This window comes from Watersipora subatra, chromosome 10 (assembly GCF_963576615.1).
Source record: "Watersipora subatra chromosome 10, tzWatSuba1.1, whole genome shotgun sequence".
In the NCBI taxonomy this organism is placed as follows: Eukaryota; Metazoa; Bryozoa; class Gymnolaemata; order Cheilostomatida; family Watersiporidae; genus Watersipora; species Watersipora subatra.
In genome coordinates this window covers 47176057-47202945 of record NC_088717.1, presented here as the reverse complement: position 1 = coordinate 47202945, position 26889 = coordinate 47176057, and the positions used below count along the sequence as shown (strand labels likewise).

At 36.0% G+C, this 26889-nt stretch overlaps 1 protein-coding gene across 1 annotated transcript in view; it reads left to right on the top strand.

The window, feature by feature from the left end:
• The first annotated feature begins 4679 nt into the window (after positions 1 to 4679).
• The window catches only part of LOC137405953 (uncharacterized), a 43196-nt gene continuing 20986 nt past the window's right edge, over positions 4680 to 26889 (top strand). The window contains exons 1-8 of the mRNA XM_068092435.1: positions 4680 to 4749; positions 5430 to 5551; positions 7574 to 7735; positions 9268 to 9450; positions 10996 to 11160; positions 12364 to 12410; positions 21934 to 22096; positions 22719 to 22880. Coding sequence (XP_067948536.1) covers positions 4715 to 4749; positions 5430 to 5551; positions 7574 to 7735; positions 9268 to 9450; positions 10996 to 11160; positions 12364 to 12410; positions 21934 to 22096; positions 22719 to 22880 — 1039 coding nt within the window. The 5' untranslated portion in view covers positions 4680 to 4714. The remainder of the gene's footprint in view (positions 4750 to 5429; positions 5552 to 7573; positions 7736 to 9267; positions 9451 to 10995; positions 11161 to 12363; positions 12411 to 21933; positions 22097 to 22718; positions 22881 to 26889) is intronic.

Below are 26889 nucleotides of genomic sequence, written 5' to 3'. Positions count from 1 at the left end.
ATTTACTGAGTGAAGCAGGTACAAAGATGCGCTGACACAACAAAAAGTAGCAATTCATTACCTATATTAACAAAATGATATTATAAGTTTGGCAAGAAAAAAAGACCAATATGATTCATGTAGAAAAGTAGCAATGCTATTGACATCTAGTCGTCTACCATGAGTGCAGTATGTCACCCCTTTATACATGACAACAATGCTATGAAACCTCCATTCACTTAGTCTTTGCATGGCCGTTTCTTTCTTCTATTAATATATTGGCCATGCTTGCGTAACATTAGCTTCGAACCAACAATTTTACTATGGATCTTTCTGATGAAATGCCTCGACTTCTTTGCAAGACTTTTTGCAATGAAAAGATTAAATAAACAACAAAAATTAGAGCACCCCAAAGAAAAGCAAAATTTATATATATCTAAATTTTGTGTAATCTTACAAAGTTCAATGATTCATACACTATTAGTAACTAAACTGAAAAACCTAGTGATATATCACTAAGAAGAACAGACCGATCAATCACGTTTGCTATACATGCCTTAAATCTGTAACTGAAGACCCGATGCTAGCTCAGGTAGGCCTGACTAATTGGTATATATGTGTGTACCATAGAAATATAAACCTTATATTTTATATACCTATGGGGTGTACACATTAGTGTTGGGCCGGTATTGGGTTATCCGCTCTTACCGATACCGAGGGATTCTCGGTATTCGAGGAAACCAATCATTTTCGGTGTCAGCTAGGTATCCGCGGCCGGTTTGATATGATCGGTATTTATCCGTAAAAGCCTATCGGTATATGGTTATACAGATATCCGGAGAGATATTTAAAACGCTTCATGACGAACATGCCAATCTCAGCATGCATTGGCGAACAAATTCAACAAAAATTTCCATGCTCACTGTTTCTACTATTATATTATGTTACATTGATAATGCTACCAGTCTCGAAGGTTTGGGAGTTCTACACAGATGAGAGGACGTATAAAGACTAACGGGACTGGTCTCTAATTGGACTGCGTATAATTATGTGATTACATTACCTGATTACAATATGTGATAGTAAGATTTTTTTTAAACTGTTTCAGTATATTTAACAAAGAGAGCCCATTGCCATTATCTATCTGTTCTTTATTATGCATAACGTTTGTATCAATAACGATATTTTTTAATAGAATAAACAATAAAAACATCTATCATGAAAATTATATTTCCATCTTTCTTGGTTGGCTTTCTAAAACAAGGAGTCTCTTTGCTGTAACAATATACTGCTGACTAAAGAATGTTTTTTTGCACAGGCTACTTTTTGCACAACGATAAAAATTGTTCGAGACAGTTATGATTTAAAGTTTAAACAATTTAAAGACACACTGATAACCACATACCGAACAATAGTACCGACAATACCGAACTTTCTTAATTGGCAAAGGATACCGAACATGGTAAATACCGAGGATACCGATACCGGAAAAACCGATGAAAATGAGCAAGGATATCCGATCCGGCACTAAATTTGATACCGACCCAACACTAGTACATATGCTTAAACCTGTAAACAGAGTGCACTAGCATTGAATGGTACAGTAAAGGTCTTGTATAGCTGAATGACCGCATATTTCACCGAGTGTCTAAGCACTTTTTTTTTATGCATTCTTAGAAATAACCTAAATTGTCAAATGCGCCATACAGTATACATAATCATTGAGGTTCAATGATTTATACATGATTAGTAGCTAAACTGAATAGCCCAGTGTAAGGTTACTAAACACAAAAGGCTCATCAATCACGCTGGCCATAAAATCTGTAACTCAATACCCACTGCTAGCTCAGGTAGGCCTGATTGAACATTATATATGTGTGTGTATATGCGTAAACTTGTAACCAGAGTGTACCAGCATTGAGTGGAACAGCAAAGGTCTTGTTTTGCTGCTTGACCGCATTTTTCATCAAGTGTCTCAGCATATTTTCTTTTATGTATTCTTGGAAATAACCTAAATTGTCAAATGCCCATACAGGATACATAATAATTGAGGTTCAATGACTTATACATGATTACAAAACACAAAAGGCAGATCAATCACGCTTGCTATACATGCCATAAAATTTGTAACTCAAGACCCAATGCTAGCTCAGGTAGGCCTGATTGAACATTATATATGTGTGTGTATATGCGTAAACGTGTAACCAGAGTAAACTTGTAACCAGAGCGTACCAACATTAAATGGAACAGTAAACATCTCGTCTTGCTGCTTGACCTTATATTTCACTGAGTGTCTCAGCTGGTAATCTTTTATGTATTCTTTGAAATAACCAAACATTTAGGTTATTTCCAATAATACAAAACTTATGATGTATGCTGTATGGGCATTTGACAATTTAATTGTCAAATGCCCATACATTAAACATCTTGTTTTGTTGCTTGACCGCATATTTCACTGAGTGTCTCAGCTCATATTCTTTTATGTATTTTTGAAAATGACCTAAATTGTCAAATGCACATACAGTATACATAATAATTGAGTAGCTAATCACCGTCTTCAAGCTGCAAACAAACAGCACCGGTACTGTAACAATAGTTTAGGAACTAATACCGGAAATTGGTCTCGACTACTACGAAGCAGTATCTAAGCCTACTGCATATTTACTGGCACATGCCATGCTGTTCTAACGGGTGATGCTGACAAGAAAAAGACACAACTGCAATCGTTTAAAGTAAATTGGTAAAACAATGTATTGTGCAAAATATAATAATAGTCTGAAAAGTACGGTACTCTATAAGGCAGACACATACACAGATACACAGATACACAGACAACGATTGTCGTTTATATAGTAGATTAGTAACTAAACTAAAAAACCTAGTGTAATGTTACTAAATACAAAAGGCTGATCAATTACACTTGCTATGCATGCAATAAAATCTGTAAATCAAGACCCGATGCTAGCTCAGGTAGTCCTGATTAAACGTGATACATGTGTGTATACATGCGTAAACTTGTAACCAGAGTGTACCAGCATTGAGTGGAACAGTAAACATCTCGGTTTGCTGCTTGACCGCATATTTCACTGAGTGTCTCAGCTCATATAATTTTATGTATTCTTGGAAATAACCTAAATTGTCAAATGCACATACAGTATACATCACAAATGAGGTTCAATGACTTATACACTATTATTCAGTAACTAAACTAAAAAACCTAGTGTAATGTTACTAAATACAAAAGGCTGATCAATTACACTTGCTATGCATGCAATAAAATCTGTAAATCAAGACCCAATGCTAGCTCAGGTAGTCCTGATTGAACGTGATACATGTGTGTACACATGCGTAAACTTGTAACTAGAGTGTACCAGCATTGAGTGGAACAGTAAACATCTCGGTTTGCTGCTTGACCGCATATTTCACTGAGTGCACCTTATTAAAATATCATTTATTTGATGCATTCCAATTTACCTAGAAATGTGTACAAACATTGTGTGATCACATTTACATTTGCAACTGTGTACAACCAATTAAAAGGTTAATAGAATTTAGTTATAAAAACTTACTATCATATCTGAATAAAACATAGCAAAATAAATATAATTCATGTATATATTTCTTCAATCAAGAACAAAACGTTAGACAGCATTTTCATAGTGAAAAGGGCTCTTGAAAGATTTTATTTCGCTCTATACAGCTTATGCAACATTGTTAGCTGTACTTACTGATTTCAATTGTGGTGGAGACAGTTTGCAAATGCACTATGTGACAGTAGTCCTTTCTACAAGAGTGGTGATAATAGACTTCCTTCGGTATAAAGCTTATTTGCGGGAATATTATGTTGTTACCGTTGAATTATTCCCCAAGTGAGCTGCGTCAAGAGGCCTACCTGTAGCGATTATATTCAAACCTTACAGTTAACTACAGTACACACCCTCTAACACCGAAATACACAGTCATGGCAAATGAAAGATCTATTACTGAACTAAAAAATTGCTAGAAGTGATAATTAAGCTATCATAACCCACATTTCTGTGGCCAGCTGACACAATGATGGTGTGCGGCAACCAGACTATGAATGTTCCAGAAACGAATTATTTACACTGTAAGGATGTATATTGTATATATCAGGTGAATTTTATAAACAATCTATTTTGGCATAAACGACGTTTAGATCACCTAATGTTAAACCGGAAACAATCATGTTTTGATACAAGATTCCCGAGAATTTTGATGAAAGATTTTATGATAAAATGTCAACAGTGTTTTTTTCTTCATTGGAAAGGTCAACAGTTTTATAACAAAAGAGAAGCTATGAACAAACGTTCAATGGTTGACGTACAAAGCAGAGAAGTTCTCAGAAACTATAAAATTCAGTGGAATTAGAAGCTGATGCTCAATATGGGGCAGTGTGCGTATGATTATTGAAAATCCGGTTTGTTAGTATTATTGCTAGTGGTGATAAGGCCAAAGATATAATTGGCTAAAAAACAAACAAACAACACAGTCGTTTACACTCATGTGATTCAGCCATCATTGCACCAAACAAAGCATGTGGTAATGTTTATGTTTACATTATTCAACGATATGATTGGCTTTCAGACAACGTCCTCTGATTGGCTTTTGAAAAAGATTGTTTAAAAATTTCGCCTATATATCACAGGCATTAGAACATCATCTTCACTTTGTCTTGATTAGCAGAGCTGTTCGGACAGAGCATAGCTAGCCAATCATGAAGTTCTTCACAGCAATTGTCTCTCTTACTTGGTAAGCTTTCAGTTAAGGACTATCTTTTGCTAAATAGGTTTTGCCTTAAATGCTGCTCTTTAATATGGATTTAATTGGCTTTATAATGTACAATACTAGATACCATATATACATCTACAATCATGTATATATGGTATCCAGTTTTTATAAGGTTTAAGAAAACCCACAAGAGTATCGGACAATGACTTAAATATCCTTCCATATCAGAGAGTTATGTATGTGTCAAGTTTGTCAGCTCATTCGTTTTATTAAAGCCGATATGAGATAAGAAAAGGAACTGTTATGAATTTGTGGAGTTATCAGCCCATGTTTATGGTGGTTCAAAGATACTCGTTGCTATAATGCCAGTAAACTTGAGCAAAAAATGTACAATTTATGTATAAACCGGATACGTGACGAATACTCTATGCAGCTATGTCACTTGAGCTCTTCTTGGCAGCCATTTCATGTGAGGTCATCTTGGCAGCTGTATCACTTAGGGTCATGTTGGTAGCTATGTCTCTTGTAGGCATTTTTGCAGCTCTGTCACCTAAGGTTTTTTCCACAGCCATGTCATCTGGGGTCTTCTTGTTACCTGTGTAACTTGGGGTCATCTAATGCTGAAAAGGTTGCTTTACACAAGTAATCATATCATTTGCAAAAAGTGTATTCAGAATGCTAATATTTCTATTTAAATTCAGCATAAGTGCTTCGATAGCTGCCATGGATGTGAAAGGATCATTTGATTTGATTGACACTGATATGAATGGCTGGATATCAAAGGCTGAGTTTGAAAACCTCTTTGCAACCTTCGATAACGATGGTACGACCTATATCAACTCATATGATTATTACCTCATAGATCTATTGTATGAAATAGAGGTATTATATAACCTTGTTTTTTATCTATTAAAACTTCAATTACAAGATCAACCAGATGTATTCGTATTTGAAATTACATCTTTATTTTTATTAAAATGAACAAAAATGACAGTTTGACTATTTTTTCTTTCTAGATATCAATGCACTTTCGGCATAAATTTAAACAAAAGTATATCTTCAAACTCCAAAATTTGACCTAGCAAAGTTTACATACTATAGCCTGTGAGCGAATTGCCGCCTTGGCTATGCTATCATGTGTATTATATGAAATGAAACGTTTGAAAAATTTGTGTCAGCGCAATGAAAGAATAACTTATACAAATTTTTTATAGATTTTATTTAAAAGCATTGGTTTTTTATTATGTTTAATTGTTTTGTTGTTTGCGGTGATCTGATTACCAGAATGTTTCAAGATTAAATATAATCAAACTTGGTTGTGATTAAAATTCTCAGAAGTAAATATGTATGAAATGATGTCACTAGTTGTTATCGTTGTGGATAGTTAATACCAGCTAATGCTAATAGCTAATTGCGTTCATGTTGCAATGTTCCACGTCTTCATTTTGTTGGTCTCTTTGCAATGCAGTCGTCAAAATTGCCATTCTGATTGATCTGAGCGTGTTATTCGAGAACAATTTTTATCGGTTTTGACCTCAAACATAAAAAAATTGCAAATGATAGAACAATACCGACATGTTCAGATAACTCTACAAATATATCGGATGTAAGTCATCTTGAAGGTTCAAGCTGGGCACAATCACTTGAAAATTAAAACACTTGAAAAATTAAAAACTGCTCTGTTATATTAGACTTTAAGCTAAAACTTTAAAACATTACAGAATTTTTCACACTGTCAGATAAGAAAATTTAAAGTAAGGAATTTGGCTATGATTTAACTCCTTCTTTCCAAAATCATAAGTTTATAATGTCATTTTACCATGGTATTCATTGTATTTTTGTATTAAAAACTTGAAAATGAATTTTTATAGTGGCTTGAATTTGTTTATCGGCTTTGAATTGTACACATGTTGGGTGTTGCGGGCTAGCTAAACTCCTACCTTTTGTACAATGATATACTGTACTATCAATGCTGAGATACTTAAAGTAACTTGTTGTAATGGCTTGAATTGGTTTATCGACTTTTAATTGTGCACTCATCGGTTAATGCAAGCTAGCTAAACTCATAGCCTGTGTACAATAATGTACTATGAATGCTGAGCTGTTATATCCGGCTATTATAAGTGCAGTGGAGTATAAGGAGAGCTTTACTTCTTAATTCTTGGTTTACAAAGTATTCATCATCCACTCAATAAGGTTCCAAGGTATGCGACTGGTTATATGCTGTAATTTGGTATAGACACAACAAACAACTTAAGTCGATTCGATTACATATTATAATATATTAAAGTAAGTTGTAAAATCATAAAGTAATAAATCACTGCAGTATAGTAAGTAAATATTATTAAAAGTAAATAAAATTAAGTAAATACAGTAAAGTCATTTTACTCACGCAGTGAGAAGTCGGCAACTATTTTACTCACACAGTGATGAGTTGACAACTATTTTACTCACACAGTGATGAGTTGACAACTATTTTACTCCTACAGTGATAAGTCGACAACTAATAACTTATTTGTACAGTAACAAGTTGACTACTATTTTTGGTTTTATTGGGTTGCCATGTAATGAATGATTCTTATAGAGCCGAATTTGGGAAACATTTCTGTTGAGAATGAAATTATTACCCATGAAATGTTATAATATTAACTACATAGAGCTTATAATAAGGTACCATTCTATCATTGCTAAGTCAAAGACAAGGTCTCTTTCTGCCTTTCTGCTAGGAATGTTATGCTGTTATTATTCCATTTTCCAAATTTTACAACATAAATAAAATTTATAACAATAATTTAGACATTGTTTTATTTATCTGTCACCTTTAAGAATACAACCTTCTTTGCAGGTGATGGCCAGGTCGACGTCACCGAGTTTACAAGCCACTTCTCCGTGACAGGGATGAGTACTGAGGGATCTGTTTATGTAGTTTTCTTCGTAGACCAGAATTCAGATCTCTTGCTGGACACTACCGAAGTCAGCAACTTCTTCACGAGCATTGATTTCGATGGTAAGTGTTGCACACTGCTGAGGCTTTTGTCACATTTTCTTAATTACATCTTGTATTAAGATGCAATTTAGCAAAGAACTGTCTTCTACGCAATGATTCGTTGTAGATACCCGCCGATGAAAAAAATTGTAGTTAGGTAAATATCAAGCTGATAAAAGTCTAAATTAGGTCATTTTTTCATAGTTCGGCAATAAGGTGTCGCTTACTCTTTTATCTTTTAACCATTAGAGCCCAATTTCCCGTTTTGCTTAATAAATTCCTACTGATATTCTAGTGATAATTTTTAAGGTTTTTAAATCCCCGGCAAAACTAGAATAACAAAAGTGAATGCGTTTAGTCATTTCATCATCATTTGACAATATGTAGAATAGTGTACTACCATATGTACAATATTTTTTCCTTTCTATTATTTGTCCTCTTTATGTGATTAACAATAACGCCTTTATTTCTTACTAAGAATTTATTGGATAATAATAATATATAGCAATAAAATATGGATTTTTGTCAAAAATTTAAAGTTTTGGAAATTTTCCAATCATAATGGGGCCAGCTGAATTTTCAGCTGCCTTAGCAACTTTAACATACGTATGCGATACAATTACAGTGACCACCCTCCCTCGCCTCCGCATAATTACAGGGGTTTCTGGAGAGTATATATTGAGTAGTTTTAAAGTCCAACATGATTTCAACTCGACGATGAAACAAGTAAACTTTCAAATGAGGACCACCTGTACATAGTTTTTGTTCAGGTTTTGACTAACTAACTGGCTGTTTTAATAAACCACCAGCTGGCTTTACTCAGCGTGTTAGAAACATTATCGATAAAACACTATAACACATGAAAATACGTTTCCAGTCATTACATTGCAAAGTCTTTTTTGAATACTCTTTAGTACAAAGTATGCATGCAAAGCAAAGTGCAGTGCAAAGTAAAACATTTAGTATTTCAGTATTTTTTACTTTCGGTTGTTTCTCCATTTTATATAGTTAGAAAGAAAGCTTTTATATTTTTAAAGTGTTTATTAGAAGAATACATTATGGCTTTTTTGGGTCAACAATTTAAGGTTTTGGAAATCTACTGGAAGGTTAGGCTAGGCTTTTAAGACTGAACAGCCCACCTGTATGCTGGTAGATACCGATAGGCCAGGTGCGTTGACAGTTAACTTTGCCACTTAGTAAATATATGTGATATTATATTGTTACTCCGCCCCTGCCTTTTCATAAGTACAAGGATTTCCATTAAATATACAGTATATTGACCCAGTTTCAAAGTCCGACGTTGCTCCAAGCTACAACGCAAAGTCTCTCTTGAATACTCTTTAGTACATAGTATGCATGCGAAGCAAAGCGCAGTGCAAAGTAAAGCATGTATGATCACTCAACCGAGTTTCTGAAAGATATTGTTACACGATGGAGATTATTACAACTAGTTATCAGTCAATGGCTAGTTAACTGAATTATGTAGGCTGTGATGAAATGTTTTCTTAGCTCTTTGAGTGGAAACTACCAAAAAGTGTATTCAATTTTTTCAGGAGATGCGAATTTGAGCTACAACGAATACGCGTCTCAAATGTACAGCTTTCTCTCACAGCTGCAGATAGCTGGTGCAGAAAAGGTTGAATGGAACGAGTTGTTTGACAATGCAGATAGGGATACCGATGGCAACCTAACACCTCCAGAGTTCTGGTTGCTCTTTAGCGCTGCTGACGCTGATGGTAAATTCTTGCAAATATGTTTAGCCTGTGAAGGGTTGAACCTGTCAACCTCTGGAACAGTTTTAGTGAATATATGTGTTAATACAATTGAGAGAGTGTTGCTGGTCTTATAAGACTTGTGGCAATTTGTTTGTCATGACCTATTGACCTATTCAATGTTTTATTTGCCTAATTTATGTACATAAAACTTTTTATTGGCATTGGTAATCATAAAAGGTGCTGATTTTTGCTACATTAAAAAATAAGAAAACTGAAAAGTCAGAAATCATGAATTATTGAGTGAGTTGAACAGACCTGTTTTAAAAGATGATATTCTAATATTATTCTTGAGTAGTCGGGGTTAGTGAATTGGAGATTGCAGTTACAGAATGTTTACCAACTGAAATATACGATGGTGGACGTAGCATGTTGGTTTCACGAAATAGAAAACGATGTTGGTCATGTGTGCAAGGATAAATATAACTATTCTGGGTATAATTTACTTAAAGGTTGACTTGCAACAAAATTCACATTACAGTTATTTGGTATCAAAAGATTCACCGTGTCTCACTATGTTGTGTTGTAAGTGCCAAATATGTGGAAATGTGATTACAAGCTCTTAAAAACTCAAAAACGAGAAGCCGCCGTAGATTAGAATATCTTTATTTCGATGACGTACACACGAAATTTGGTTATCGTCTTGTCACGTATGTTTTCACGTGAATTGAAAAGCCAATACAAAGCTCAATATAAAACTTATCGTAGTACTAGTTTATTACAAACACTTCGGGTTTTACCAAAGACCCCGTATCATATATAGATGCTCGCTACTTTACAGCTTTGTTTCGGTTAAATCTAATTGGCAATTCGTAATCTGATCATGTGATCCAATACTTTGAAAATAATTTTTGCAGCATTCTTTGATTATCACAGGTGACCAACAGGCTCGTCATGATTATCAGACAATGATATGTACTCCTTCGAGCTAAGGCTAAAAAATTAAATAAGTTTTTTTGGTAAGCTATAAGATATCACTGCTAAAAGTGGCAGCATTACAATGACGATAAAACAGACGCGTAAGAACAATAGACATAGTTTTATTGAATGCGGGAAGTATATTTGTGAAAGGATTTTGATGAATAAGGTTGCATGAAAGTGTAAACAGAAACCATCTACCACAACTACGTCACATTTGAGCCGTTTTGAAAAAGGGAATCCAAACTACGGAGGTCTCGCGGGGCTGCGATTTTCTGTTCGTTTTTGAGCTTTTAAGAGCTTGTAATCACCTTTCCACATACTTTGCACTTACAACACAACGGAGTAAGACATGGTGAATCTTTTCATATCAAATAACTGTAATGTGAATTTTGTTGCAAGTCATCCTTTAAGATTTTAAAACTTGTAACTGATCTGAAACTGTATTTTATCAGTCTTGTATAGTTATATTTCTTTTATCAAAATCAGTTCCCATCTGTAAAAGTAGTCGCTTGATTTGCAAGACAAATTAGTTTTAGTTTTTGTACATCAGTGCTGACGTGAGAGCAGAGTGAGTAATTTGATTCTCAGGTTCCGGTTTGATCAGTGAGGCAGAGTTCATTACCTACTGGCGAAATAAAACTTTGGCCACAAAAGACAGAGCTAAGAGTATGTTTGGTAAATTAAATTTAGATGAAGGGGAGTTTGGCAGTGATCTGGAGATGTCAAATCTTTATGACATGTTTGATTACAAAGGTAAGTATCTGTACCATTTTTTTCTATTAATTCTTTTCAATTCTTTGCTCTTTATTGTTATGCCATGAGTTGGTTGTCAAAGGATGCGTTAAGTTGAACTGAGTTTAGTTGACCCATCCTTACTTTCAGATTAGCAATAGGCCTATGAATGTTTAAAGGTCGACTCGCAACAAAATTCACATTACAGTTATTTGGTATGATATGATTCACCATGTCTTACTCTGTTGTAGGTTCAAAATATGTGGAAATGTAATTAAAGGCTCTTAAAAGCTCAAAAACAAACAGTTAATTGCCACCATCACAAAACCGCTCTAAATTAAAGACTCTTACCAGAACGGCTCAAATGGAACATACATGTAAATGATCGAGATGGCTTTTGTTTAGACTCTCGTGCAACATCATTCAATATAACCGTGTCTATTGTTCTTACGCATCTGTTTTTTTGTTATTGTAATGTCACTGTCACTTTCATCACTAATATCTTATAACCTACCATGAAAATTTGTTTAATTTTTCAACCTTAGATCAAAAGAGTACATATCAATGTCTGATAAAAATGACGAATCTGTTAGTCACCTGTGATAATTAGAAAATGCTGCAGAAATTATTCGCACTGATTGGCAAGAAGTATGGGTCTCATTATCAGATTACAACTAGATGATTAGACCAAGCCAAAACGAAACTGTAAAGTAACGAGCATCTATATTTGATACGGGATCCACGGTAAAACACAAAATGTTTGTCATAAGCTAATGCTACGAGAAGTTTTATATTGAGCTTTTGATTGGCCTTTCATTTCACGTGAAAACATCACAGTTCAAAATAATAACTAAATGGACTGATTACACCAGAGAAATAAACAGATTCCGATCTACAGCGATTTTGTGATGGTAGCGTTTAACATTTCTTTTTGAGCTTTTAAGAGCTACATTTCCACATATTTTGCATCTACAACACAGCAGAGTAAGTCATAGTGAATCTTTTGATACCAAATAACTGTAATGTGAATTTTGTTGCAAGTGAACTTTTAAAGCGATATCTGGGTATATAAGAGAATAAATGCTGCTATAATGCGGTGATTGTATTGAAAATAACAACGGCTATTGGGATGTTTCAAATTTATTGTAGATAGCACGCTGTTTGAGTATATGAAATGTATTATTAATAACATGTTTTTTTAAAGCATAAAATGTTATGTTGTAGGCACGATTCTTGTTAGCAAAGAAGAGTATGAAATTGCAATGATTAATGTAAGTTGATACATGAGTTGCTCTATGAATCACTCTATGAGTCACTATGATAGACCCCTATGTGCTATGAGTCATTCTATGAGTTACTATGATAGATCTCCATGTGCTATGACTCGTTCTATGAGTCCCTATGATAGACCTCTGTGTGCTATGATTGCTGTATGAGTCACTATGATAGACCTCTATGTGCTATGAGTCGCTCTGTGAGTTGCTCTATGAGTTGCTCTATGATTTGCTCTATGAGTTGCTCTTTGAGTTACTCTATAAGTCGCTCTATGAGTGCTCTATGAGTTACTCTATGAGTTGCTCTATGATTTACTCTATGAGTTGCTCTTTGAGTTACTCTATAAGTCGCTCTATGAGTTGCTCTATGACTCCCTCTATACCTTTGTTAGAACTGCTGGGGTTACCCTAGTATTATTCATGGTTGTTTTATCTTGGTATAGTATTAGTATAACCATGTTGAACAAGATTTGGAGCAAGGGCAATTAGAAATGTTTACCAGCCATGTCAAAATTACAATAATATAAGATATGCACAACAAATACTGGGTTCGTTTCTAATTTTCGATGGTTTTAGGCTTGTTAAGATTCTTTGAATCAAAAAGGAAAAATTTTCCCACGACCAAACACAAGCGAAGCGATTGTTTGGGAGATTTATGGTAAATGCATATGCGCACACAACTCACAAAGATTATTCATCATTGGCCGTGACCAAACCCTTGTACCAAAATGCCGTCAAAAAGTTTAACCATTTTTGTGTAGAGTTAAGTATAATAATGATACAAAACACATATATAAACTTATTTAAATATGGCACCAAGTCTTGGAAAAATTGAGACCATATCCTAAAAGTTACCCATCGGATCGAATAATGCTTAACTAGACAGATTAATTTGGCCTAAAATCGCCATTAAAACCTGACAAGCCTTTTTTAATAAAAATTAGAACCGGCAAACAAAATGCCAATCAAGCTGTCTGACAGATAGTAGAACTATTAAGGCATGCGCATTTCACGAGAAAATTGTGCACGTTTCACCAGTATATGGCATTGTCCAATTGCTGAAGGTTTCTGTAATTAACGTAGAAGTACTGAAAGGTAATCGTTTATTTTTTGCCAATTTTATTATTCGATTTAATTACTTGATTTTATAAGATTATTATAAGATTTAATTATAAGAATAATCATTTTAACTTACAAGATCGAAATATATAGTGACCGATGGTGTGCAATATGTTACTGTTATTATTTATCTAAAGGTTTTGTTGACGATATTATGGTTGTGCCCAATATCACGGTACTGCCAAACCGTTTTAATATAAGCAAAATTAAGTATTAGGCCTACATTTTTTTTTATAGATATACAGCTATTTCTATGACAACCAATTAAAATCTGTTTTGATTTTTAAATGCAGCATAATTTTTTATATATAAATTCAGAAATCTGAATAAATATCACAATTTCTTGATATTGGTTGCTAAGATGTTTTAAAATGTAAACAAAATTGTTTACATTTCATTGGTTTTCGTTTCTCAAACTTGAACACCAGTTTTCTCAGAACTATGTTTTCGCACTAATAGTAAACATGCATTCAGTTCATTGACCATAAAATCTGTTGTAATTAAGCTGGAATCAAATGTTTTTTGCAAAACTACTGAGAATTTTCTTCTTTTGCTAGTGTAGATAACTCTAAATCTCACACACTCTACTTAAAGGTCGACTTGCAACAAAATTTACATTAAAGTTATTTGGTATCGAAAGATTCACCATGTCTTACTCTGTTGTGTTGTAAGTGCCAAATATGTGGAAATGTGATTACAAGCTCTTAAAAGCTCAAAAACGAAAAGCCGCGGTAGATTGGAATCTCTTTATTTCTCTGACGTAGTCATGTAATTCATTTATTGTCTTGTCACGTGATGTTCTCACGTTAATTGAAAGACCAATAAAAAGCTCAATATAAAACTTATCGTAGCACTAGTTTATGACAAACACTTCGGGTTTTACTGAAGACCCTGTATCAAATATAGGTGCTCGCTCGCTACTTTACAGTTTGGTTTCGGTTTGGTCTGATCGGCAAGTCGTAATTTGATCATGTTACCCAACACTTCGCAAATAATTTTTGCAGCACTTTTCGATTATCACAAGTGACCAACAAGCTCGTCAGGGTTATTGGACAATGATATGTACTCCTTCAAGATAAGGCTAAAAAATTAAACAAATTTTTATGGTAAGTTATAAGATATCACTGCTAAAAGTGACAGCATTACATTGATGATCAAACAGACGCATAAGAACAATTAGACATGGTTTTATTGAATGCGTAAAGGATATTTGTAAAAATATTTCGACGAATAAGGTTGCATGAAAGTGTAAACAGAAACCATCTTTCAACACTACGCCACATTTGAGTCGTTTTGGAAAGAGAATTAAAACTACGGCGGTCTCGTTTGGTTGCGATTAACTGTTCATTTTGAGCTTTTAAAAGCTTGTAATCACATTTCCACATATTTTGAACCTACAACACAACAGAGTAAGACATGGTAAATCTTTTTATATCAAATAATTGTAATGTGAATTTTGTTGCAAGTCAACCTTTAACCATGGTTTCTATGATCATGACCCATTTCTTCACTTTGGTTACAGATCGCAGTCAAAACCATTCTACATTCAACACAACCAACTTTTAAACTGTGTATATTACACAACAGCTTGCCATTTTACTTCTAGAATTGAATTTCTCCTATTGCAGGGAGATATATAAATTTATAATATTTCCTTTCATCATTGCTGTTTTTGTACATAATAACACCCAGTACATTACAGCAACCATTGCAGTTCTCCTACTGCCCTGCAGTGCCATTTGACTGCTAATATTGCATTTTTCAACCAGCAGTACCCTTTCTTTTTTTTATTATTATTTTGGTCGCGGGCTGCATGACTGGGTAATTTCTAATGTATATATTTTAAGCCTATTTTTGTTTTATCTAATTTAAACTTGAACTACATGTAAAACAAAATTTTTGTAGGTTTCATTGATAAGTATCAATATTTCCCTATCATTTGCAATTGTTTTTTGGTATTTGAAGTGACCTGATTGCTAGGAGGTTTTTGGGTTAAAGTTGATACAACTTTATCAAGATTAGAGTGCTAAAAAGAAAAACTTGTGCGAAATGACGTCACTAATAGTTATAATTGTAGTAGTTTGTATCAACTATTGCATTCAAGCCACAGAGTTATGCGTCTCTTTTCTGTCGGTATCTTTGCAACTATATAGACATCATAATCACAGTTCCGATTGATCTGAGCGTTTTAATTGTGATTGAGTTTTCTCGATTTTAGTCTTGAAACATTCTGGCAGTCACATCACCCCAAACGCCAAAAACAATCTCAAATGAAAAAAATCTTTTGATATTTTCTGAAAAACTTTCACCAAAATTTGTGCACATTAATCTTTGAGCATTCAATGAAGGCCTGGCCTACTCAAATATGGTTGATTAAAGACTTTATCAGAAGCATTTCCGAAAGCATTTCTCAGGAACATATTATAATAGTTATTATGTGATCATTATAGCATTAAATATTATTACATATAATCCTTCCATGACCAAACAAGAGCAAAGCGATTGATTGGGAGATTCATGGTAAATATATATATATACATATATACATTATATATATATATATATATATATATATATATATATATACATATATGTAGCTGGGGGATGTATATCATTGGTCATAGCAACCAATATCAAGAAGTGGTGATATTTATCTAGCTTTTTGTATTTATATCTAAAGAATTATCCTGAATTTCATAATCTAAACAGATTTTAGCTGGTTGTCATAAAAATAGATGTATATCTATATATATATAGATATATATATATAAATAAAAAGATGGAAAAAATTTTAGCAACCGTTTATGACTCAATAAACTGACTCATTAACGATGTCATAAACTGTTGCTAAAATCTTTTCCATCTTTGTATCTATACAGGCTCGGTGGACAACTTTGAGCACTATATCGGTGAAATCTCAACTATTATCTGTAGATATATATATGTATATATATATATATATATATATATACTCTGAAGGTCCGCCTCTAGCTACAAGCCTGAACGAGCCCGAAGCAGATGGAAAGGTGTTGGTTAGGTGTCTCAATCCGAACCCCCAACCCCTGACCATCCGTTCAAGAATAACCGTAGGCACTTACACTAGTGTGGAAGCACCTGCTCCCATCAACGGCACCCCTACCTTCAAGGGAGGCCCTGCTATGCCGATCACCTGAGTTGAAGCCGAGCCACAGATCCCCAGCATCTCTAGGAATTTTGCCGGGCTACCAGACTCTCGTTTCAGAATGCAGAGCATGCTAGAAAGCTGGCTACCCTACTGACCAAGTATGGGTCAGTGTTTAGCACTGGAGATGACGATATGCGTAGAACATTGCTCATGGAGCACTCTATACCTGTGAAAGATGGGACCCAAACTATTCGTCAACTCTCTCACTGCTTAGGGCCTGAAAAGGAAGCGGAGGCCAAAAGACAGGTACAGGACCTGTTGGCCAGAGAGTTAATTGAGCCGGCTGGAGGAGCATGGAGCTCGTCTATTGTGTTAGTAAAAAAGAAGGATGGACAATAGTGGTTCTGTGTAGATTACCGAAAGCTCAATGCGGTAATAGAACAAGACGCCTATCCTCTTCCCCGAATGGACGAAAGTTTGGATGCCTTAGCTGGAAGCTGATATTTTTGTACCTTCGATCTCGTCAGCGGACACTGGCAGGTTCCGCTGGACGGAGATGCCAGGGAAAAATCAGCCTTCATCACTCGCTCAGGATTGGGAAAATAGAGAGTCCTCCCTTTTGGCTGACTTCTGCCCCAGCCACCTTCTAGCAGTTGATGGAGAGGGTGTTGCACGGGCTTCACTGGCAAACCTTACTAATATACCTTGATGACGTGATTGTTATTGCGCTTGATTTTGAGACCCACCTCCAGGGGCTGGAGGAAGTATTCAAGCGGCTGCAGCAAGCCGGCCTCAAGTTCAAACCAACAAAATGCAAACTTCTACAGTCTCAAGTGCGGTACTTGGGCCACATAGTAAGTAGTGGAGGGGATGCCACGGAATCAGCTAAAGTGGAGGCGGTAGAACAGTGACCAGTTCCGAGTAGAGTCTGGAAACTGCAAGGGTTCCTGGGTGCTGTCGGTTATTGCCGGCAGTACATTCCTAGGTTTGCCACCATTGCGAAACCCCTCCACCGGCTAGTGGGGAAGGAAAAGCCCTGGCAATGGACAGGCGAGGAGCAGACAGCGTTTGACACCCTGCGCCACAGCTTCATTACAGCACTGGAGCTGGGGTGTCCGAATCCGGGGAATACCTATATCCTTGACACGGATGCCAGCGAGTGTGGCGTAGGAGCTGTGCTGTCACAACAGTATTATGACCAGGAACGAGTGATTGCTTACTGCAGCAAAACACTCACCCCTCAGAGCAAAATACTGCGTGACACGCAGAGAGCTGCTGGCAGTGGTCACAGCAGTAAAACACTTCCACCCGTACTTACATGGGCAAGAGTTTTGGCTTTGCACGGACCATGCCTCTCTGCGATGGCTCTGCTGCAAAAAAGAGCCCTCTCACCAGGTGGTGCGGTGGTTAGAGGTGCTAGCCGACTTTAAGTATAAGCTGGAACACCGCGCAGGATTAAAGCATGACAACACCAATGGCTTAAGCAGACAGACCTGCAAAGACTGTCAACAGTGGGCCTATATAGAGTACCGCGATGGGGTCCAACCCGAATGGAGTTGGACCAAGAGAACCAGGATGAGGCTAGAGTGATCGGGAGAAACCATGTTCTATTAGAGATCCCCAGGCCTATGCCCAAGGCGGCCGGTCTACAGGTGCGACTCCCGTTTTCACTAAAACAGCTAAAGTCAACTTGGTACCGAGGCCATGGCTCCAGTGGTCACCAGTGCCCTAGATGAAAGAGCATTCTTCTATCTTGAGCTTCCAGAGCAAATCCATACAGACCAGTGAGCTCAATTTGAGACCCAACTAATGGAGGAGCTCTGCCAGCTCTTGAAGGTGAGCAAGACACGGACTACTCCTTCCCATCCCCAGGCCAATGGAATTGTATGCCAATGGGAGATGTCACCCCACTCTCACGGAGATGCAATCAGCCAGTGACTACGCGCTGCAAAAGCAAAAGATGTTGGAAGAAGAGCATGAAGCCCTTAGGGAGGCGCAGATGGAGACTAGACAGGCAGATCAAGAAGAGCCACTGCTCTTTGAACCTGGGAATTGGGTGTGGTTGGTAAACAGGCGGAGGTGAAGGGGCAAACGCTAAGCTACAAGCTAAGTTCGTGAGCCCTTACCAAGTCATAATCACCTGGCCCAACTACACCTATGTGGTGGAAAGACAGGACCATACCTCGACTCAACACGAGTCCAGGTTGAAACCCTATCATGCCTACCCAGAGAGCTTTAGCCGTGCTCCGCCAACGCTTGAGCGTCGAAGGAGGCCAAATATGAAAGGAACCAGGAGGGCTCAGCCTTCACGAAAAAGCGGCCCGCAACCTGATAAAGAATTAATGGATTTCCCTTCCCAAATGAGTCCAGCTGACAAGCTCGACGAAATGGGAAAGGTTACTCTACAGACCAATGCCGGAAGAGAAAACTTGCACGAGGGCCCGAACTCCGGGCCTCCCGCATCACCTTCCCAAAACGAAGTTAGAGAGGAGATAAACCTTCCCCCTCTAGAAAGTTTTGGTGAGTTAGCTACGGACCTGGACTCTGGACTCCTAGCAATGTACCCCCAGGCCGTGGAAAACCCCGGCACCTCTACAAAAGATCTAAATCATCGTTCGTCTCGAACTAGAAAAAAACTGGAGCAGTACGGTGATTGGGTCTATCAGACAACAAGAGGATACAACGACCTAGCCACAGACCAGATGACCTGGGAGTCTAGTCCAGACCGCCAGACCACTTTATTAGGACAGCCTCCAGCTAGTCACCCGTATTCAGGCCATGCCGCAATAACTTCAGGAAGAAAAGAGACTGTTCCAAAAGGCAGCCTGCAGTACCAGAAACAAGATACGCCAGCTACTGACTACAAACATTTGCTTAATCAAGAAATTAGCCGCTTGGATCATCATGTTTAAGCAGCTTGAGACTTGGGCCTGGCTGGTTTGCTCCAGCCATGTTGTTTAGTTAGATAATGCCTCTAATGAAGGGGAGTGTGTGGTGGACGCCGGGTCAAGACTTTACACTTCTTGTAAATATTTTATTATATGTTTGTATATATTTTATATGACTGTAAATATTTTATTACATGTATTGTCTATTTTTTATTATAGTCTTGTTACTTGTTATGCTATCAATTGTCGTCGTTTATGTTGTCATATCAACACACTAGTTGACTAATTATTCACATTGTTAGCCGGTGTTCTTACTCGGTCCCGTTAGCCGGAACGAGCGATTTTATTGTATATAAGGGAGCAACGCTCACCCAGTAGGCCAGAGCAAATGGCCGTACGCTCTTTGGCTAGTGAACTTCTTTCGCTAATAAAACATTGAACGAAATCACACACAATTTATTTCTGTATGAAAAAATCTAAATCGTGCCAAGTAAAGACCAGCAACTTCCTTTACAGTATGACAGGAGAATTTCTACTCATATAATATATAAATAATAACATTTAATGGCGCAACCAAATTAAAGGGCTATTCCACTGTCAGTTCCTCCATAAGTATTATGTTACCAGCATTGCAGTAACATTTATATTTATGCGAATGTTTCTCCGTTTTTCTAGCTACTGCAATAAAGTTTTTAGAATGAAAAATCCACCGCGAACTGGATTTGAGCTCACAACCTCCAGTCTAGGAGACATCTTGTTATCCAATACACCACACTGTCTAACTTTCCATGCCATGGAATAAATTTGGCACATAGCTGGAATACATGTCAATATTTCATAGCTTCATGTTAAACACTAAAGCTAGCTTTATGTGTTAAGCCAGATGCAGTGTTTAATTATACCAAAGAAACATCCGTGAAGCCTTACCAGAAGAAAATTGCATGTTTGGGAGTGAAGAGAAACGCTTAAACTCATTTAGACAACAAGACTACTGCACTCGGTATAGATCTGTAGTAGGTACTGCAGTCGGTACCAACTAAGATACAAAGAAAGAAACATAGTAAACATAAATATCATGGTACACTAAAAATGCATTGATTTAAAAGCTAAATGTTGATGTTGAATTTGATGGTTAACAGTAATTTTTTTGTACAAAGTATTTTTTAATACCCATTCAATGCTGGGGATTCAACTAGTAATATTTATCATGGGAAAGCATTTATTGTTTCACAGACTAAAAATTTCAAGAATATTTTGCTTAAATGAGGTTGACTAAAGACTTCATAAGAATTATTTATACACTTGCCTATTTAAAACGAATGAGTTTTTACTTAAATATTTGTCTCGCAGGCTTCTATAGGAATGAAGAAAGCATAGAGTGAATTGATAAGAATTGGTGTATAATATATAGGGTTTTGTTATACTATGACTTATGTCTATGACTATGGTAGGAAATTATGGGTCTTTCAGACACAGACAGTTGTGTTGACATACGCACTGATTGAGATGCATTGAGTAGTTGTTCTTGGATATATTTGATTGACTTTGTATTTTGCTCTACAAGAAAAACTTCCCTATTCTTTTTTATTGTCAAACCCCCAACGACTAATGACGGCAATCTTACTCCCCTTTTATTGGATGAAGCAGAAAAGTTTCAAAAGATAACGAAAAACCAACTTTTGCAATGTAGGAATACAGTACAATATTGGCAGATCATTCTAAAAATATTTTAATGGTTTTAAGCAGCAGCAACATATAAAATAACAGCTGACTTTATGATCTTCTGGTTTTTTCCCTCATATAAAGTGATTAAAATTTGTTTTTTGTAGATTAGTAAATGTACAGACCATTTTCAGAAGTGATGGCGTTACGATATTTATTTTTGATACATAGATTAGATGAAAGTTTGGAGTCACCTAGGCAAATTGTTGTGACAAAACCTTTTGGTCTTCAAAATGGATTCTTGCACTCTTGCAATCAACAGGTTGAGGTGCAAGCTCACACACCAAACCATCACTCCTGAAGAGAGTAGGGTTTGATTGGCGTGGACACAAAGTGTTTTTACGCCTTAGGACCCAAATCCTGAGAAGAGTGGGCACTTAAACTTGAACACCTTCTCTATAACCGCTGAAAGTATTTAGTCCCTTAGTTTTCGAATATCAGCCTCATAGAGATAACATATAACCAAACTAGCAACTAAATAGCTCAAGCGAATGTATCTATTACCAGTTGTCTAAATATAAAATGTTTGTAGGTAAAAGAACTTTCTTGAATTATATTAAAGATCACTGTGCGGAAAGGAAGCCTTTATCGTAAGAATTGCTAAGGGGTTCTTTTGTTATCATTGTTCTTTCACTTATCTTTACCCATTATATACACACATTTGTAGCTCTTCAAGCAAGTGATGGTCGATGTCAATGCACAACTCGTCAGTGAATTCTATAGCCCTAACCTTGACAGACACGTGGTCTTCAACAGCATTGATGCTAATAGCGACTCCAAAATTTCTGCGGATGAGTTTACTCAGCACCGAAGTTCTTCTGACACCAACGGTGAGTCTCTTTTTCAACTGCCACTTTATCATAGTTTTGTCATTAAGTCATGGAAGATTCTAAAAAAATCTCGTTTAAAGATTGCTTATTTAACAGAAATGTCACTTCATTAGTGCCTGTTAGCTTTAAAAATGTGATGCTTTTTTGTAAGCTGATTATGTTCACAGGCTATCTGCCCCTTTTGTAAGGGTGACTTTTTAATAGCTCAGATTTTCATTTTCTATTTTGTATATTAGTAATAATCATTCATATTCATTATTTAATAGCTAATATGTGTGACCATATGTTTTTAGAGTGTGTATTAGTGTCAATTAGTTTGAAAATGAGATGTCCTCTAATAAACTGTGTAGGAACACAGCCTATTTGTTTTTTGAAAGATCAATGCGCGAAAGAGAGTTGATTATCTATAATAAAGTTTTTACCTTGGATATTATATATATAGCTTGGTATAAAATGAAGCGCCTATGTTCAAGTCTCATGAATGATGTACATGTTTATACACTCGATTAGAAGTTTTCAGATATTTCACCAACCAGCTTTCTATAATTTTTAGGTACAAACTTTTTAGGATTGCAGCCATATTTAAGTGAAACAGTGTAAATGTGATCTTTATTTGTTGTAGGGGACAAGATGTTTAGCCTGAGTGAATTTGAACATTATCTGGTGAATCAGGGTTCTAGCCTAAAACCAGCTTTCTACCAATTCATTTTCTTAGATGCAAACAGTGATGGTAACCTCAACTCTTCCGAGCTCGCTTGGCCTTTTGCTAAAGGCGACCAGAACAGTAAGCATTCATTTCATGCTTACTGTTAAACTGGTTAACTGTCATTCACAATGATATTTAAGAATTTTATTACAGTCAAAACCCTGCATAATATCAATTTTCCTTAAGTAAACAAATTATGTAAAGTTTTGCTTGGTATTATGGGAAAAAATTCTGCATAACGTAAAGCATTAAGTCAGTGCAAGTCCTCAATTTTTATTTCAATAACATGAGCTCCGTAGATAGCGTTGAAATTTGATTTCATTAACGCTATTTTTATAGTTAGCAATAAAACTATCATTTTGGAGAGAAAATGACAAATTGAGTTATCTCTATTATATATACTAGCACCCTGGTGATCTAGTATGTCATGAGAGATCTCTATTATATATACTAGTACTCTGGTGATCTAGTATGTCATGAGAGATCTCTATTATATATACTAGTACCCTGGTGATCTAGTATGTCATGAGAGATCTTTATTATATATACTAGTACCCTGGTGATCTACTGTTTCATGAGAGAACTATATTATATATACTAGTACCCTGGTGATCTACTGTTTCATGAGAGATCTCTATTATATGTACTAGTACTCTGGTGGTCTAGTGTGTCATGAGTTATCTCTATTATATGTACTAATCAGAGCTGTGCTACTCGAGTACAAATTCGAGTACAAGTACTACTCGAGTACCGATTTCAACTACTCTCTACTCTACTCGAAGGGGCCATGATATGGGATAAATATACTCTACTTGTACTCCCTTGGGAAGAAAGTACTCGGAATCTACTTGCAAACTTAAATACTCTACTCTACTTTACTCTACATCATATATACTCTACTCTACTTTACTCTACATCAAAATACTCTACTCTACTTTAATCTACATCAAATATACTCTACTCTTACTTGCACCAGGGAGTTGTCAACTCCTTGTTGACACATAATATTTCTCTTTACTTTACCTAGTCTGTGATCCAATTTGTATTGTGTACTACCTGCTTTGTTCAGCACCACAATTTCTCTGTTTGTACTCTGTACGTGTGTAATGTATGTTGGAACAAGGGCTTTTCTTATTGAAATGTCAATCCAAGGTCACATAGACTACTGAAATGTTGTGCAAGTAATATGGTATGATAGTTAAGTGTCTGAGAGAATTCAGAAAAATAAAATGTGAGGAGAGATTTATTTTAACAATGGCAGAGGCAGGACCGTTGGTGTTCTGGCACCGAAAGCGGGAAAAACTCTTCAAGCTGTACCCTCTTGCCCAAAAAGTGTTGAGTGTGCCGGCAAGTTCTGCTGCCGTCGAGAGGATATTCTCTCACGGTGGCATCTTGATGAGGCCACATCGCGCCTCAATGAGCGATGCCGTTCTGGAGAACCTCATTTTCTGCACATGCAACAGGCTGCAGGGCCTAGTATAAATAAAGAAAACTAGAACCCGGGGATAGTTGGACATTATACTTTTATATTATCATATTATTTTATCATATTATTATAATATCCTAATCATTATCATATTATATATATAGGCCTACCTGTACTGGTTAATTTGCTGCTTTACTTGTTTGTTCGTTTTACTTTAATTTAATAAAAAGTACTTGATATTTGATTAATGTACTCTATACTTGTACTTGAAATTCAGAAGGAAAACTCTACTTGAACTTGAAATTTGATAAATAACTCTACTTGTACTCGGAACCAAGTTGTGATACTCTACTTGTACTCGGAATCAAGTTGTGATACTCTACTTGTACTCGGAAGGCAGAAACATGTGTATACTTGTACTTGTACTCGATTTTGTTTTGAGTACTCGCTTACTCTACTTGAACTGAAAAAAAGTACTTGAGCACAGCTCTGGTACTAATACCCTGGTGATCTAGTGTGTCATGAGAGATCTCTATTATATATACTAGTACCCTGGTGATCTACTGTTTCATGAGAGATCTCTATTGTATGTACTAGTACCCTGGTAGTCTAGTGTTTCATGAGAGATCTCTATTATATATACTAGTACCCTGGTGGTCTACTGTTTTATGAGAGATCTCTATTATATATACTAGTACCCTGGTGATCTACTGTTTCATGAGAGATCTCTATTATATATACTAGTACCCTGGTGATCTAGTGTTTCATGAGAGATCTCTATTATATATACTAGTACCCTGGTGATCTACTGTTTCATGAGAGATCTCTATTATATATACTAGTACCCTGGTGATCTACTGTTTCATGAGAGATCTCTATTATATATATACTAGTACCCTGGTGATCTAGTGTTTCATGAGAGATCTCTATTATATACACTAGTACCCTGGTGATCTACTGTTTCATGATAGATCTCTATTATATATACTAGTACCCTGGTGATCTAGTGTGTCATGAGAGATCTCTATTATATATACTAGTACCCTGGTGATCTAGTGTGTCATGAGAGATCTCTATTATATATACTAGTACTCTGGTGATCTAGTGTTTCATGAGAGATCTCTATTATATATACTAGTACTCTGGTGATCTAGTGTGTCATGAGAGATCTCTATTATATATACTAGTACCCTGGCAGTCTAATGTGTCATGAAAGATCTCTATTATATATACTAGTACTCTGGTGATCTAGTGTTTCATGAGAGATCTCTATTATATATACTAGTACTCTGGTGATCTAGTGTTTCATGAGAGATCTCTATTATATATACTAGTACTCTGGTGGTCTAGTGTGTCATGAGAGATCTCTATTATATATACTAGTACTCTGGTGATGTAGTGTGTCATGAGAGATCTCTATTATATATACTAGTACACTGGTGATCTAGTGTGTCATGAGAGATCTCTATTATATATACTAGTACTCTGGTGATCTAGTGTGTCATGAGAGATCTCTATTATATATACTAGTACTCTGGTGATGTAGTGTGTCATGAGAGATCTCTATTATATATTCTAGTACTCTGGTGGTCTAGTATGTTATGAGTTATCTCTATTACATATACTAGTACTCTGGTGATCTAGTGTGTCATGAGAGATCTCTATTATATATACTAGTACTCTGGCAGTCTAGTGTGTCATGAGAGATCTCTATTATATATACTAGTACTCTGGTGATCTAGTGTTTCATGAGAGATCTCTATTATATATACTAGTACCCTGGTGATCTAGTGTGTCATGAGAGATCTCTATTATATATACTAGTACCCTGGTGATCTAGTGTGTCATGAGAGATCTCTATTATATATACTAGTACCCTGGTGATCTAGTGTTTCATGAGAGATCTCTATTATATATACTAGAACTCTGGTGATCTAGTGTTTCATGAGAGATATGTTTTGTATATACTAGTACCCTGGCAGTCTAGTGTGTCATGAGATATCTCTATTATATATACTAGTACTCTGGTGATGTAGTGTGTCATGAGAGATCTCTATTATATATACTAGTACTTTGGTGATCTAGTGTGTCATGAGAGATCTTTATTATATATTTATACTAGTACTCTGGAAGTCTAGGGTGTCATGAGATATCTCTATTATATATACTAGTACCCAGGTGGTCTAGTGTGTCATGAAAGATCTCTATTATATATACTAGTACCCTGACAGTCTAGTGTGTCATGAGAGATCTCTATTAATTATACTAGCAGCCTGATGGTCTAGAGATTAGATAATTTCAGTGCGAGATTGCCAGGCGGGCTGATAAAGTACAGAAAATAAGTTGCTGCACATTAATTCAGAAATACCTCAAAGCGATTGATTGGTGCAAGTGTTATATAGGTGTCAGTATGAATATGGATGTCGCAAGTTGGAGTTTACTTACATGTAAATTCATTATTCTAACTGCAAACTATGACTTTGGAAAATGAGCAGACAGACACTGATTTTATGATAGTAAATTGAAATTTTAACTTTATTTTATTTTTGACAAAAACAATTCTTTCTTTTACTAAAGATTTCGCTGTTTGGAAAATGTAAAAAAAACACAATTTTAAATTGAAATTGAAGGTTTGCACTCCCCTTAATATGAAATTACCAT